The sequence below is a fragment of the Synchiropus splendidus genome, chromosome 17 (assembly GCF_027744825.2).
Source record: "Synchiropus splendidus isolate RoL2022-P1 chromosome 17, RoL_Sspl_1.0, whole genome shotgun sequence".
NCBI classification, from domain to species: Eukaryota; Metazoa; Chordata; class Actinopteri; order Syngnathiformes; family Callionymidae; genus Synchiropus; species Synchiropus splendidus.
In genome coordinates this window covers 16,764,338-16,780,706 of record NC_071350.1, presented here as the reverse complement: position 1 = coordinate 16,780,706, position 16,369 = coordinate 16,764,338, and the positions used below count along the sequence as shown (strand labels likewise).

General features: G+C 45.4%; 1 protein-coding gene across 2 annotated transcripts in view; it reads left to right on the top strand.

The window, feature by feature from the left end:
• Positions 1 to 16,369, top strand: part of fstl4 (follistatin-like 4) — a 159,928-nt gene that overhangs the window by 130,796 nt on the left and 12,763 nt on the right. The window contains exons 7-12 of one of the 2 annotated variants that reach the window (XM_053846543.1): positions 4,058 to 4,224; positions 8,913 to 9,033; positions 10,527 to 10,688; positions 13,793 to 13,927; positions 14,773 to 14,799; positions 15,345 to 15,463. In XM_053846543.1, the coding sequence (XP_053702518.1) occupies positions 4,058 to 4,224; positions 8,913 to 9,033; positions 10,527 to 10,688; positions 13,793 to 13,927; positions 14,773 to 14,799; positions 15,345 to 15,463 (731 nt within the window). The remainder of the gene's footprint in view (positions 1 to 4,057; positions 4,225 to 8,912; positions 9,034 to 10,526; positions 10,689 to 13,792; positions 13,928 to 14,772; positions 14,800 to 15,344; positions 15,464 to 16,369) is intronic. The other variant, XM_053846544.1, reaches the window with a different exon arrangement.

Here is a 16,369-nt window from a genome sequence, read left to right as displayed (position 1 = left end):
TCGAATGGTGTTTGAATTCCGACATAGGATCAACCTTAGAGTAGTTCCGACCATTTAAAATGCTCACAAAGAAGCAGCTGCTGGGCAGGATATGGCACAGGAGCCATGTTGAGGACCTGGTTTTAGGTCATTTGCCAGCTGGGAGAATAGGGACACTGTGTCATGATGTTTCATGAAGCTTCATCGGCCGGTCACTAGTTAGTAGCAGGGAGTGGATGGTTCTCAACATCAGTCAAGGGTGAGGGAGGGGAGAGACTGGGACACATGCAGACAGACAATCCACCAGCGTCTGGCACTGAGGCTCCAGTACTCACTGTAAAACTGTGTTCCATTTCCAGTACTTGATGTGAGTTTTCCTCTGGATTTTAAATATATGGTAAACCTAGAGAGAACAGTTGAAGTTGAAGACATCAGCAACAAGATGATTCATTTCCAGTGTCATTAACTGGATCACCCATCCGCCGGGTCACAGACCAGTTCTGGTGTGAACCGTGGCGTCGGTGACTGGGGATGTGACATCAATATGATTCAGCTTCTGCTGAGTCCAGAAAACAACTCCACACACATCCAGAGCAAACATTAATATTTACTCAGACGGGCCTCCCAGACACACAGAAACCCTTCTCTCCATCTGTCCCCTCTGCGAGCTCTGCACCCTGCGCCTCTCTTCCCGTCTCCTTCCTCTGCAGTCCCCGGTTCGGCTTCTCCACTTTTTTTTTTTTTTTTTGGCTTGATGTCTTACTCCAGCGCACGAGGGCCTGACTCATAAAAGTGGCAGGGGACAAGTCTCTGAGCCGCAGTCTGGAGCCCACCACATTAGCTATTCCCTGGGAGATGGAGTACGTGCTCTGCATCAAATGCTCCTCACTCTGCAGACACATTCACTTGTCACTTTCCTCAACGCTCCTCTGTTTCCATCATGGCGGCGCCTCCTCTTAAATTAGCTTTGCCGTCGCACGACTTCGCTCTCTGATTCTTTCTTCCACTTACATGAATAAACTGTTCCTCAGCTGTTCGGAACCCCGATCCTTCCACCTGACCCCCGTCTCCTGGCTCTCTGGGTTCAACAGAGGTAGAGCTCTGGGTTGGCCGTCAGCCCACCTGCAGCTCGGTACATGGAGGTGATCGATCATTCAGCCCCTGAATTCCCCAGAAAGTCAATTACCAACCTACACATTGGACCCCTTTTGGGGAGGGAGCGATCATTAGCTCGATAATGTCGAGACATCCTTCCCATGCTGACGGCTGCTCCAGACTTTGGCCCCGCATGAACGATTTGTCCTGGTCAACTGAGGCTCTGTCAGAAGAAGTGGGACGATCAGGCCCTGTTAATCTCTGCAGTTACAAACACTAAGCACTGGATTAATACGTTCTGAGACCCGTCCTGACTGAAGCCTTCCAACTTCACTGAAGACTCTCAGTCTCTCACATTACCATAGTGAAACCAGAGGTTTAGATGGGGCTTTATTCTGGTTTATCAACTGACTTTTTGACACTTACACAAGTAACACCTAAGTGAGTTCCTGGTCCACTGCTGCTCAAGACGCGTGGCAGCTAGGATGAGAACAACAACAACAAACACGATGGAATCATCCCTGAACCAAAGCAAACAAAAGCATCTGTTTGCTTTGGTTCAGGGAGGTTTTTCTCTACACAATGTCCATGGTTTCCACCACTCTGAATGGACTTGAAATTCTTATAAAATTGAAATTCTGATACAAATATTTTCAAGACATTGAAAGAGCTTTAGTTTAAATAAGGCGATATAAAAACTTGAATATAGTCGCCATTTATTGTCGTTTGTTATTGTCAAACTGATGCAGAATAAGAAATATTTTGTTGTTTAAATGTATGTACGGCTCCATCATTTGATTCAGTAATATACCACATTCATTCAAATTGAAAATGTGGCTTCTTGTGGCAAATATTCTTATACGATTAAACTGCGATTAATTGAGATTAATTCATCACAATTTCTATAATTCACTAGATTAATTTTTTATCGAATGCCACCTTTAAACTTTAGATGTCGAGCAAATTGCTCTCGAACAGCCGTATATATGGGGATGTTTAAATATATATATATATATATATATATATATATATATATATATATAATTTTTTTTTTTTTTTTCAACATCTCCAGAGCTTGTTCCTTCAATCCTCACCCAAAGCTCGTGGCCGATCTGACGCTCCCTCACTCCTGAACAAGACCCCGTCAGTGGAGAAGATAAGATAAGAACCACCGCCTCTAACTTGGCGGAGCTGATCCTCATCCCAGCTGCTCTCTAGGGTTGGTTAAAGGCAAACGTAAAGTCCGCTCTGCCCCGGTGACTGTCATCATATTAGCTTGTTGCCCTCTGACAGGACCTGCCATGACAACCACGGCTCCGCATCCGAATAAAAGCCACCATGTGTTTTACAATCCCTAAGTGATAAAACAAGGTCAGTCAATATGAGCGCCAGCGTTGCTATAAACAGAATGAGCTGCTCGAGTCGTTGAATTAAAGCATAAAAAGCTGCAGTGAAAGTTGGACTTGGTCTTTATCAGCGGAGCGACCCGCACCTGCATCTCTATCTCTCCTGGAAGGATCAATAGGAGGCCGGGCGAGCTGTCTGTCAGCACGCTCAGCTGCGGCATGAGGCCAAAATAACCCACAGAGGGATTTGTTGCATGTAATAAATTCCACATGTGCAGTCAGACTCCCGCTACCCCCCAAAAACTCCCCTCCGAAACCATGTCAGATCAATGGGCTTCATCCCTCATCTGTCCACGTGGCACTCAGAGCCTCCCCCGTTCACCCAAATCACTCCTCAACTGAATCAGAACCTAGTTGGACCCGGCAGCGTGCAGCGGCGGAGGAATTCAGAATCATTGCAGACAGACCGAGCTGTCAAGGATCCTTTACACGAGTGTTTGTCAAAGTGGAGGAGGGGATGAGAAAGGGCTACTATGTTTGTCTTCGCTCTGAAGGCCGTGACTCAGGAGGGTGGTAAATATGAGGCGAAGGCGCGGAACTGAATTGGTGTCGAAATGTTGAGAAAAATAAAAAATAAAATATCCAGCAAAATAGTCTTAAGTTAAAAAAAAAAAAAAAACATTAAAAAAATAAATAATAATTGCATCAGAAATTATCATTTATTTGAATTTAAATGTGGGAAAAATCTTTCACTCTGATTTAGATTTTTGTATTTTTTATTTGTTTTTATTTGCATTTCATTTAGATTTTTCTTTTTTGTTGATTTTTTTTTTCCAAGCTTTTTTCTTTTTTCGATCAGAATACAAACAGAATTTATTTGCTTTGCTTATATTGAAGCTTATATTGGTTTTTTTTTTGTTTTTGTTTTTTTAGCCCTTAGTTTCATGGTTGTAAACTTATTTTTTCAGACTCACAACTTTTGGTTTTGGTCAGAAACTGGACGTTCACTTGATTACTTCCCACAAAACACCACTGAACACCTTTTTTATTATTATTATATCATTTCTTATTTTATTTACCTCCACCAAGGTGGCGATGTGATTGTCAGCGCTATCTATCGGTTAGCAAAATAACTCGAAGTGAATGAACAGATTTTAATGAATTTTGGAGAATAAACGCGGCCAGAACATTTTGGTGGGGTTTGAACTGCCTGAATCCACAAATTAATATTTTCATAATTCATGAAATGAGTGGCGTCTCGGCAGTTAATTTGGAGAGAGTGTGTGTGGAGTTGTGAGCGGCGCTGGTATCTGGTGAGAAGTGAAGGGTTTTTGGAAACTTGTCAGTCATTTATTCAACTTTTATGAAGACATATTTTCCCTCGTCCCTCGTGGCAAAGGTCAAGCAGATGCAGATTTAAACTCTAGTGAGTCACTTCTGGAGTGTTAGCTCCAGTGCCAGGGATGGATTGTTACATTAAGGTGAATTAAACTTGATGTTCATCTCAATAAACGTTCATTTGTCAAGCTGTGTGGATTGTAAGGCCCGATGGCAGTCATCGATCCTCCTCGCTCAGATGGTCCTGCTCACCTCAGCCTGTTCAACACGGTCTTTCCTTTGTTCCTTGCTTTGTACAGAGGTGGTCCAGCTGAGCCTGGCGGAAGACCAGCGGATCAGCATCTCCACGGTGACGGTGGGCCTCAGTGCGGTTCTCACCTGTGCCATCCAGGGGACCCTGCGGCCGCCCATCATCTGGAAAAGAAACGGGATCATACTGAACTTTCTGGACCTCGAGGACATTAATGTAAGTGCTCCATTTCTAAACTCCAGATGCTTCAGGGTGGTGTCTCCTGGTCAGGCTGGGAAGATGCTTCCAGGGCTACAGCAAGGATTCCAGCAGAACCTGATCCTGATCATCTAGTCAGTCTTTTCAGGGAACAGTGGTCGTTTTCCTAGTCTCCCTTTTTCCAGGCTTTTTTGCTTTGGATTTCGAATGAAAATTCAGAACTTGAACGCCCCCGAAAAAAGTCGGAAAAAATGTAATGTGTGCGGACCGATCAGCTGACCCACGACGTGCTTTGTTATTGTGTATAACGCAGCCTCTGTATGCAGACGTGTCCCGTTAGCTCCATTTACTGGGTGTTTTTTCTTCATATTGAGGTGTAAAACCTTTCCTGTCTCCACACTGGACCGTGGTAGAGTGTCACAGGGGAGGTGCTGGAGCGCTCACTCCAGGGTTTGATGTCCTGTTGTGGGCTGGAGCTGGGACAGGGATGAGGCCAGTCTGGGACAGAGCGTGACTTGGTTTATGACTTTGTCACAGCCAAACTGCACAGAAGCGCACATTCAGAGCTGGACACGCACCGGGCACCTCTTCACTTCTGGAGAGACCTCACTCACTCGGCAACCCCTCCCACATGCAGCGGCCACACACATAGAGGAACAGCCACCTGCAGCAGACACTCTACATTCACTCCTACAAAAGACTATTTTAAGGCTTGGAACGCATTGTTTCTTTTTCCATTCATTGTCATGGGAAAAATCCATTCAGATTTCAAACAATTCACTTCTCAAACGGCCTTCTGGAACGGACTGTGGTCGACAACCGAGGTACCACTGTATCTTTCTTGGCGTATGGTTGAGAGACTCCTCAGAGTTAGATGAGTGAGAGATGAAGATGGCTAATGTAGAGGACTTGGTTTGGCATGAAGAAGTATACGTTTTGCCGCCTCAGTAAAAACAGTAGTATCATTTGTCTATAAAATTACTACCAGTACACCTCTGCGTAACATTGTACCCTTGTTAATGTTAAAGAAAAGACGAAAGAAAGTAATATAGATCAACTTACAATAAAGAATAACTTTATTAACATTGTTTTTCTCTCTAACTGAGAAGACTTGTGTGTAATTACACTTTATTCTATACGTCAAAAAAGAGTCTTCTGAGGTCATGATAGCATGGTGGGCTGTTTGGGTCTGGCCTCTGGCTCCGTCTCTGCAGGTATTGCTCTGCTCCCAGCCTCCTCTCATTCCCACACTCTTCTACAGAGCTTTTTTTTTTCAGCCCCGTAATTGGCCCGTCTGATAAATATTTGATCAAATTCAACAGCGAGCAGACGCGGCTGGAGCAAACTATTAATCCGCCGGCTGCGAACACGCGTCTCTTACATCTGCATTCGAGTCACGTCACTGTTTTCTTGTTTAATTTCCGCTTAATTAGTCCGAGGCTTGGTCTGGAATCCGAGACGAGTCATTAAGCGGCACGTCGCCGGGACTCGTGAACTCTGGAGTCACTGTACAGGGTGGTTCAGGACGGTGCGGCCCGACCATGATCCGCTTTCAGGTGGAAAGGTGGAAACTAAAGTGGGGGGAACAAGGTTAATAATTGAGACCTTTTGAGGTGACGGAGAAACACGACGGAGTCACAGTTAAACTGTGCCAACACAGGCCTCTGGAAGCAGCACCGTCAGAAGGTGGCGCTGCTGATACTACCTCAGCGCGCAAAAACATCTACGCAGCGCAACAAAAATTGATCCTGAATTGAAGATACATTACAGCAATGTCTGGACTACGGCGCTTCTTGTTGTCAAGCCATAAAGCCTTGTGACACTCGAATAATAACATGAAGCGCTGACTGCGCTGTTCGACCGTGTGTATCCTTCCCCGCCGGCATTTTCCAGCTTTAGTCCGGTGCAGCGGTGCTTAAGAGGACCGTCCGCCCAGTGACACCGCTATTTGAAGTGAAATATCGGAGCTGGCTGATGTTTAAAAGCAGATTTCTCTTCAAGTCGCTCATGGTTGGTCAAAATGTGCATATGCACTGAGCCAACTGGAGCGGCGGACTTCCGCAAAGGAGAGAGAATCAATGCAGCACAGGTTTCAGACTACAATACACAGAGACTACATGCCAGTCAGGTGAGGAAATTACCAGTGTAGAAGCCTGTTCCTTCTTCATTTTAGCCTGATCCACACAGGCTCACTGTTCCATGACGGTCACAGAATACGGTGGCCTCACGTGGACAAAAGTCAACCTCACAACAGATATATATATATATATATATATATATATATATATATATATATATATATATATATATATATATATATATATATACTATCCACACATGTTCCATTCCTCAATGTGTGCAAATTGTAAATTACTTTTCATATAAATATATTTTTAAACGCTTATAAACTAGTACAGCTGTCACCACAGCCGACAAGGACAAGGTGGCTCGCAGTGGTCCAGGTGAGCGCTCAGACAGTTTGTGTGTTTGCTCAGACCCATGCAGAGTTAGAGGGAACATTGCCCCCAAGTCAGCGGAGGTGATTCCATGTCACGCGATGATGTAAGCGCTCCTCATTTTCCAGCCTGATAAAGTGTCTGAGAAACTTTCCCGCGTGTGATGTCATCATGGATGTCCTTGAGATGGCTGATATGATGTCTACAGTGAAAATCCAGTCGGAGCGGGCAAAGCACATCATCCCCCGTCTGCCTGCTTCATTTAAGAAAGATGAAAATCTCCGCTCGCCTCTGGATGACAGAGCGCTGAGCGTCAATTACAATCCGCCAATTTGTCTCCTCCGCTCCTTTGTTGTGCGACCGCGCTTCGCCTGAGTCCCCTTTGCTTCTTCTTTGTGTTGCGCTTTCCTTGACATTTTATTTTCTTGAAATTTCGGGGAGATTACGTCAATTTTATAAAAATACACAGAAAACAATGTAGTACACATGACTGCCCTCGACGTGGCGTTGTGTTTTAGTTCGGCCAGCGGGTCATACGCTTCTCAAGGTGTAGCGTCGGGGGCAGAAGGAACCAGAGAAGCAGTGGGATGCAAACTTCGGGTTATTCCACATCAGTATCAGCATAACATCTTGGCATCACTTTGTCTCCCATGGCATCCAATTCTTCAAGGTGCTAACACCAGAAACACATTGTCACACACGTACATGTCCAGCTGGGTCGCCGTGACAAGAACGTCAGGGAACTCTAGTCAAAACAGACATTCCTGTTTACACCCAAAGTCTGGAATCCAGAGTGGATATTTCTTCAACAATCCATTGGCACTGAGAAACAAGTTATCATGTAACTCACTCAATTATTCTCCAACAGTTTTACCCAGTAAAATGCTGTTTAGAAACACGTAACGCCGAGGTTGAGCTGTGGGGCCCCACCTGACACTCGGTGTGGACGGATGGTGGCGCTCACGCGCTCAGGTCTGAGGAGAGCAGCCTGCTACACGCGCCGTCGACGCCGGGAAAAGTTCTTTGAATAATTTAGTGACATTCTTGTTGGATTTTGGCTTGAGAAAATAGACGTTTTCTCCAAATATTAAACTAGAATTAGCGACTCTCTCCTCCTGTTTTCTCTGTGGTACAACCACGTATGATCTAGTGAAGGAAGCCCAAGACTTGGTGTTGCTAACTCCTCAGTGAGGCTAGAAGTGATCACACACGCTGAAACTTCAGGCATGTTTGACTCATTCAGCGCCAGAGGTGGAGTGGGGCCGTACACACCAGTCTTCACAGGTTCCACCCTTTTGACTTATTTTCAAATCATTCCCATTGTGTTCCAGTTTCAAAAAGTCCTCATTCAAGTGACTAAAATCTTGTGGACGAAAAGTTTGTCTGACTTGAAACTTGCGCAGATAAGCCCCTAGCCGTTCTGGGACACGTCCCAAACAAGTCACTAGGACGGCGAACAGGAGGTGAGGTGCTGGTGCCACCTCAACTAGGCTCAACTAGAATCCACACTGTAGAGACAAGTTGTTTTCAGGCGCTGCCCAACAGTCCTGACCTCACCTTGAGAGTAGGGACATAGATCCAACGCTTTCAACGCTTCTTTCCTTCCTCACACTCCTTTCGATACTCGACCTTCTGGGCAATCTTTCTTAACAGACCAGATCAGCCAAATAGAAAGTGGCGTCTTAACTGCCATTGTTTCCATGGCGCACCCACACGTCCGTAATTTCTCCAATAAGACGAAGCCTTTTCGGTTTCTGTGTCATGACGGCGGCACATTAAAACATCTGCTCCGCCACTTGCTCGGACGCCAAACTATTTAATACCTTAATCCACCCTAAGCTGTGACTGAAGCCCCCTGCGACTGCCGCGCGCGGCGCCAACAACAGGCCCGTCCATTCATCAACCTAATGGGCTTTATATTTTTAACCCCTGCCATTTATCAGACGGAGGCAGCACGATGAGGCGGGAGAGCAGCATCAAATTCCCCAACGCCGGCTCCAGCTCAAGAGGGACCCCCTTGATTCATGGCTTCCCTCCTTTCCTGCATCACTCTCTTCTCTTTTTCTGTCACTCTCTCCTCCGTATTCTCTCCGCACCATTTTGTCTTACCTTGTTTCCTCCTACCTCTCGTCCCCTGTTCCCCAGGCTTCTTCACCTCCACCCTTTTTCTTCACCTCACACGATCATCAAAGCCTCCTTTTTTCCTCGACTTAGTTTGACTCTTTTTTTTTTTTTTTTCATGTCTTCCAGGACTTTGGAGACGACGGCTCCTTGTACATCACCAAGGTGACGACCATCCACATGGGGAACTACAGTTGCCATGCTTACGGCTACGAAGATCTATACCAGACGCACGTGCTGCAAGTGAACGGTGAGCTCCTCTCCTCTGTGTAAAGGCGTCACCTCGCAGGGAGTTGTCACGTAATGACGACTTGAGGCTCCGTTTAATAGAACGGAATCAACTTTTACATCAGGCAGCATGAGCGCAGACCACAAACAAGGCCCTGTTTCATCAAAACGGATTACAAAGGTGTTAGAGAGGATTCAGGAATGTGACGTGTTGCCATGACGATGGCAATAAAAAGGTAAGATGCAATGCGGCGCGGGATAAAAAGGCACTTGTTGTTACAGGCACATGTCTCTGTTGATCATTTCCTCCGAAACAGAGACCATTTGTGGACAGATTTATGAGGAAAATGTCGGCGATGCTCTCGATAGAAAGTCACAGAAGAAGTGTGCTACATAAAGAGGAGCGTATGAACAGTAGGAAACCGAAAAATAAATTCAGTGAAAGTCGTGGGAGAAGTGGGGTACAGTCTCACGAGTCCCTGAGATGGAAAGGCATATTTGGCTGCTGGTGCTGGGTTTTTGGCTTCAGCTTGGTGGCGCCGCTGCGATGCTAACCAGGCTGCATTTCCCTTTGGACTCAGAATATTAGCGCCAGTACTGGTCCACAGCTGCAACCACAAACCACCGACCATTTAGGAGCCCACTTACAGTCTTGGCTTGCGAATGAAGAGTCAGTCGACACTGCAGCCAGTAACGCTCTCCTTCACTGTCCCGGGACACGGCTGCCACCTGCTGTCCCATTTAACGATACAAGTAAAATATCAAACAACAAACCGTAAATAAAGTAGTAGCAGTAGTTTTCAGTGAGAATCTCCACAGGGGTGGACATGAGCTGCTTGGCAGAGGTCTGTTTGCATTTCCAGTTTTCACAGTGGTCTTTGTTCCTTTGATGCCATGCACTTTTATTTCATTTTCTTCTGACTTTTTCCTGACTCCTTCCTGTCACACATGTCGACTGACTTTGTGCTGCTTCCAAGTAGCAGAAGTGTTTGGCTTGGGTATATTGAATATGCTCGTACAAACAGGGAACTTGCTAGCTACCTTGGCTGATACTACGTGGAAACAATTGCGCAGTTTTTCTACTACAATAGTAAGTGTATGAGCACAGTTGTAGAAGCAGTTGTTTCTTATCAGACATAGTTTTGTGCTACTGTTGAGTGTTTGACAAAAGTCATTGAGCAGATAATTCGAAAGTGGGCCAAGAAAGAACTTCATAAAATCCAGTCGAAGTTGCTATTCTTTATCTGGGGAAAGGAAAGATGTAGCTTGAAGTGTTGCAGCACATTATGGCTACTCACTGGCACGTATGTGACAGTGTTGAACATTGATCCTGGCTGTTTTCTCTCTGGAGTTATTGGAATGTTTTGTTTTGAGAAGAAGCCCCCGGACTCTTGTTATCTGTCTCAATATTCCATGACTGTGTCTGTGACTGTTTTCAGCAGTAATCCTCGGAGGAAGCGCGTCTCTGTCCATGTGTATCCGTGTGTCATTATGTTTCCCTGCTTGTGCGTCCAGTCCCTCCGGTGATCCTGGTCTACCCAGAGACTCAGGCCCAGGAGCCCGGCGTGTCTGCCAGCCTGCACTGTCACGCCGACGGCATCCCCAACCCCAAGCTCCTCTGGCTGAAGAACGGCATGGATCTGCAGCCGCACTCCTCCAAGCAGATTTCTTTTTTAGGTGAGAGTGGTCTGGATTTTGCCAGAGCTTTGAGCTAATTACAAAGCCTCGCTGGGAGCCAGCGTTTGTCTGCCGAACGGTAAAGAATTGCCTGCTGTTGCGTGCCAACACTGTAGGAGTTTTTCTTTACAAACAAAACCCACAACAACGGCGCTTCAGAAATAAATGAATCCTATGCAGGTCGACCTCCTTCATGGGCGTCAGCGTGGTGACTCTTGTCGACAGCGATGTGTGTTGTGGACGTCTTGAGCAGGACGATGAAATCCAAGACCGCAGCTGTCGCGTCTTCAGTCGTCAGAAGTGAATTAAATACGACGACACGCGCCGCGGCGGAGACTTATCAAGGGGCAGGGTGTTTACTTTAAAGACTGTTGAGAAGACAAAGAGCACAACAGTGCACGACTTCTCTCTTTATGGCCTGGTTCTCATTAAGGGAGTGTTTATTGGTTTGGTGTGGGTCATTACCTGTGGTAATAGGCTGTTATCAACACTCAGACACGGGAGGAGCTGCAAGGTTCAACAGCACATAAGCACAGCAATGACACCGCGGTTGGATTGGAGGGCAATGTAGGAGTCACAAGTTTAATGTCAGAGGACCAGGCGTTTGCACAGAAACCCCACCTTCATGTCCTCATTCAGCATCAACCTTGTCTTCCTCTTCTTCTCCAAGTGTCCAAGCATCTCCAGAACTCTCAACTTTTACTTTTACATGTCTCTCTGATCTTGTCACACCAACAAGCTCACGACTCTGACTCTTCTGACTCTGACTCCCGAGTCGCTAGAAACTGGGAGTCACCAACTGGTGTCCCACATCCATCCTGACAGAAGGTTCTTCATTATGACATCTATACCTTCGACTGACAGCAGGAGCACAAGCTGCTCCCCCTGCTGCTGCAGAATCTCTACCAGTTCTGACCCGAAAGTGAGCGTCACCCAGCAGATGAGCTTCAGACTTGGTTAAAACGACAGTAAACTACCAAAGATCGATTTAAAAAAAATACAACACATGCTGGAAACACCCTCCCGACATTCATCCTAAAACGTTACAGTATGTTATATGTACTTTATTCTATCAATGGCTCCCCAAACCATCAGTTAAAATAGTGATGCTCACATATTTAATGTGTCTGTAATGGTTTAACTACACCATCAGGATTTTAAAAAATGCTTTTTAACTCACTTTTTTTATATATTTTTTGGACATATTTTGCTTATATACTGTATAATGAAACATAAATATTCAATGTTTGTTTATTTCAGTTTGGATAACGCTCAAACCTTGAACATTTTTTTTCAGCTGAGTTGGCAGTTAAAGGTTTAAACGTCCTTTTTTTTACAATGGGGTGCAGGTGTGTTGTGAAATACTGGCTTGACAGCCGGTACAGTGCGTCGCTGTGGCTCAGTGGTTCATCGCTGGAATGCCTCACTGTAAACTAAACATCAAATACAGTCGGATAAAGCTTTCCTCCTGACGCCAGAATCATCTCCACTCGCACTGAAAACTTGGAACTCGACAAACACCACAAAGATATATTTATTTGCTAAATATTTCAAGTGTTTGTACAGCGTTAAATGCCATTTCTTTTGGCGTAAAAAGTCTGTCCTTTGATGTTTCCTTCGTGAAATGCTCCCAAACTTTCAACCTCTTTGGGTCCCGTATCCTCTGCTATTTCTGACTGTGGATTGCGCTAAGAGAACGATGACGTCATGAACCAAGAGCCACTAGTCGAGAGGGCAGAGAGAAAGTTTTGTAGCCCTGGAACGGCTAATGCTAGCATGGTGGCGTGTCAGTGGCACACAAAGCTGCATGCTAATTTTCCGCTTCACCTTTGAATAAATTGCCAAGAACAAACCAGAGTTTCCGCCTACAAGACATAGGAAGGACCTATTTGAAAATCCCAGTGTTTCGCCTTTAATCCTACAAACGAAGCATGTAAATGCTAATTTAATTAGCGATTGATTCAGCGGGTTACAGAGGAAAAATGATCAGAGCGTAATTACACATTAGGAGTAAATGGAGTGATGAACACTTCAAGGCAGTTTTCACTTCAAAGCGTCAGACAAGTTTCTCGTCATGAAAGAGAATTAATATCCGACGCAAGATATTTCAATAATCCTGGAAACTTTGCATCAACTTCTGCAACACACGAAATATTCACGCTTTTTTTTTTTTTTTCTTTTATATCGCAGAGAATCAGAGGACGAAGTTCCACTGTCGGCTGAGACAAACATAGTTATGCGGACAACAGCGAGGCTGACTTTTCTTTCATGTTTGACCAGTGAGAGCAACGCGGCGTTCGCGCCCACAGTGTTTGTAGTCACGCACAGCGACGTACATAAGGGCTCAGGGGCCAGATGTACATCACAGAGCTGGATGATCAAAGTCTGACACAGAGGACGACCCCAGTCCTTAGGCGACCTCCGCCACCTCCATGCATCAGCACTGTGGCTTTGTTCCACCACGATCATATACAGATGTACACAAAAAGAAAGTTCTAAACTAAGATGAAAGACCACTTACCAGGGCTGTGTACCAAAAGTCAGCTTCAGGTTCAGGCACAAAGGCTTCGGTCCGGCTCTGTGACGGTACCTGGATACAGGAACGTGTTAAATAATTCACGTAAATTTTAATAAGTGGTCTATTACGGCCATTGTGGAGGAAGCGCTGTTAGGTTTTGCTAAGTGGTGATAACTTAGATAAGGGATTTTGGACATGCTAAAGGGAATCTAGAGATCGTACCAAGAGTAAACTCTAAATTTTAAAAGTTATGGAGAGATTCAAGTGAAAATTTCAGGAAGACTGTGCAGCGAGACAAGGATTTTACAGGATTTTTTTATCGCTGTGAGAATGGTGTTTGTTTAGTTTTTTTGCCATTTTTAATTTTTTTTTGTTAAAATATACTTTGCCATTTGTGTTGGGGTTTGTTCTATGTTGACTCCGGTTTGTGGCATCACTCGATCTCCTGGTTTGAAACTCATCTACAAAGTGCTTTGTCAGCATCTTTCCACTTGGTTTTATACATTTTTAATTTTATTAAAAATGTTTTACCAATTCCACGCCTCCAGACGCGAACCTTCACTTTACCTTCCCCACCTTCTTTCAGCGAATGGCAGCGAGCTCTTCATCGGCAGCGTGAGGTATGAGGACACAGGAGCGTACACGTGCATCGCCAAGAACGAAGTTGGAGTGGACGAAGACATCTCGTCCTTGTTTGTGGAAGACTCGGCCAAGAAAACATGTGAGTCTACCTCTTATCTTCTTTGGTATTTATTCATGGATCGCCACAGACAGTGAGCCTTTGTGTTAGCTTAGCTTGAGCATTCTCCATCTGTTATCGCAAACGTCAAACCGTTTCTATTCAACCAATTTCTTGCGCTTATCCAAGGTCAGTTTGGAGGGGAAAGCGAAATAGGCGCAGCACTATAAAGACTCATACCTGGGACAAGGTCTGGAGGAGGTCCAGTACAGGCCTCCTGCCTAGTTACTGGAGCTAATGTATCTCTAGTCCTGACAGAGAAGTCATTCATGGCCAAAGTATCCATGGACTTATTCTTTTGGTCAGTAACCAAAACAGACTACGGCAGTGAGTAGTTTGGCTCAGCTCTTTGTCCGCCACTGTCAGGTTAAGTACCAAAGTGGTTTTAGAGCCAAACTTAAGTACAAACAAACTCCTTCTCCTTGGAGAAAGACCTGAGCACCATGGTCTGCTGAGAACTGTCCATGCTCCAGAAACAGCCGACGACGTGGTAAATGACAACACGAGGAGGATCCGGCGGGTGTGACAAGGGATGGTGGTAAATAGGCTAAGATGGAGGACGTGCTGTGGGAACCCCTGATGGGAAATGCCAGAAGAAGATTGGCAGCTTGATGGACAGCATGAGGAACCAGTGAAGACCACCATCAAAATGTCTGAAACATTTATTTGCTGCTTGTGTGGAATTAGGTCAACTACCTCTGTTGGTGCTGGAGTCAGAAGTTGTTGGAAATAACGGAAATATTTTACAGCAATGTGAATCCATCTTGCTAAATCACCTGGCTGCGAAGAGTGTGAGCTAACGCTTGGATTTTTTGTTCTCTTGACAGTGGCAAACATTCTGTGGCGAGAAGAAGGTAATTACTTTCTTTGTTCCTTCCCAAATTGAATCTCAAATGTTTTGCTTCCCCCGGAGTTTGTTTTGTCGCGTGGAGAGCAGAGAAACGGCTGTTCTGTCGCCGACAATTTAGCTTGAACACAAAAACGGTGCTTGCGTTCATTAGCTTCACGCCCGCGTTTTCAAAGTCTCCTTTGCTGCTTAAGTGAAGACATTCACGTTATCGCGGCTCACTCACTTTGACAGCGCCAACTGTTTGTTGGGGATCCAAACGCTTTTACATCAGTCGCTGATCCATGCTAATTCAGCGGAAACCATTTCCTGAAACAGCGTTGTACTCTGCTGCTACAATATGTTCCCGACAGGTTGTCGACAGGTTCTTTTCTTGGACCGTCAAAAATCGCTCGCAGCCAACAGGCGCCGTCTCCGCTCGCCAACACGATAACGCGCTCTCAGGAGTCACATTTGGCAAATTGCAATGCATCATCGCCTCAAATAAAACCAGCCTGTGCGCTGGGTTTGATCCTGAAATACGCTCTTGTTTTGCATTTCTCTCTATATTAGGTCTGAGCGTGGGGAACATGTTCTATGTCTTCTCTGATGAAGGCATCACTGTCCTCCAGCCTGGCGAGTGTGAGATTCGGAGACACATCAAACGGACGGAGAGGATCGTCGCCACATATGTGAGTCAATTCACACCCGGTTTAATTGGTTTTTCAAAAGCCTGGACATGACTGAAGAGCGGAGTGTGACGGGAATCACCTGTAGACAAACAAAGCGGCCCGCGTTCCCGCTGAATTACCGTCTCAATACATTCAGCCGCAGTGGACGGGGACCGCTCACCTTGATAAATGCACTTTAATCACTCGGGTCGGTTAGTCACGGGCGCACAACAATGAGCTCCGGAGGGTCCTCAACAAGACCCGGGGCTTTTTTAATCCCCCTGAAAACACCTCTGCTGCCGAACAATGGGCTTAAGATGGTAAAAGTTGCTTGTTTCATGAAGGGATTTGGGTTTTACGGGCGGCTACAATTGTATTAGAGATCAATAGAAACTCAATAAGGAGAGTGTTAGCAGTTCCTGCTGTAAGCAGCAGTTTCTCCACTTTGGTGAGAGCCCTTCAACGTGTGTGTGCTTTAGAGAGTGCAACCATTTTACAGCCGATCAAAGAGTGGCTGAGGTGAGAAACATTTTCATCCTTTTTAAGCGAATCAAGATTACCATGTATTTACTGCCACCTTTGAAGGGAGGAAACTACGTGCTCCGTTCTGAACTGATATTTCAATGTGTGCAATGAGGTCGCACATGTTTTGCGTTCACGTTTAATAAATCTGCCTCCATTGAGTGAAAGGCTCTACATCAGGGGTCTCAAACCTGAGGCCTGCGGACCATTGGAGGTCCTCATCATGCTGTTTTGCGGACACCTCCTCTTTGTCCAAAGTGTGAGGTACTTAAACTCAAGGTGCAGATACCCCATAAATAAGCTTAGAGTTTTGTAGCTAGCAGTTGCACTTACGGTTCCACTGTTACACACAGTGGAAATTGAACCCTCAGCAACCGAAACTTTGCCTCTGGTTCCTACAAGTCA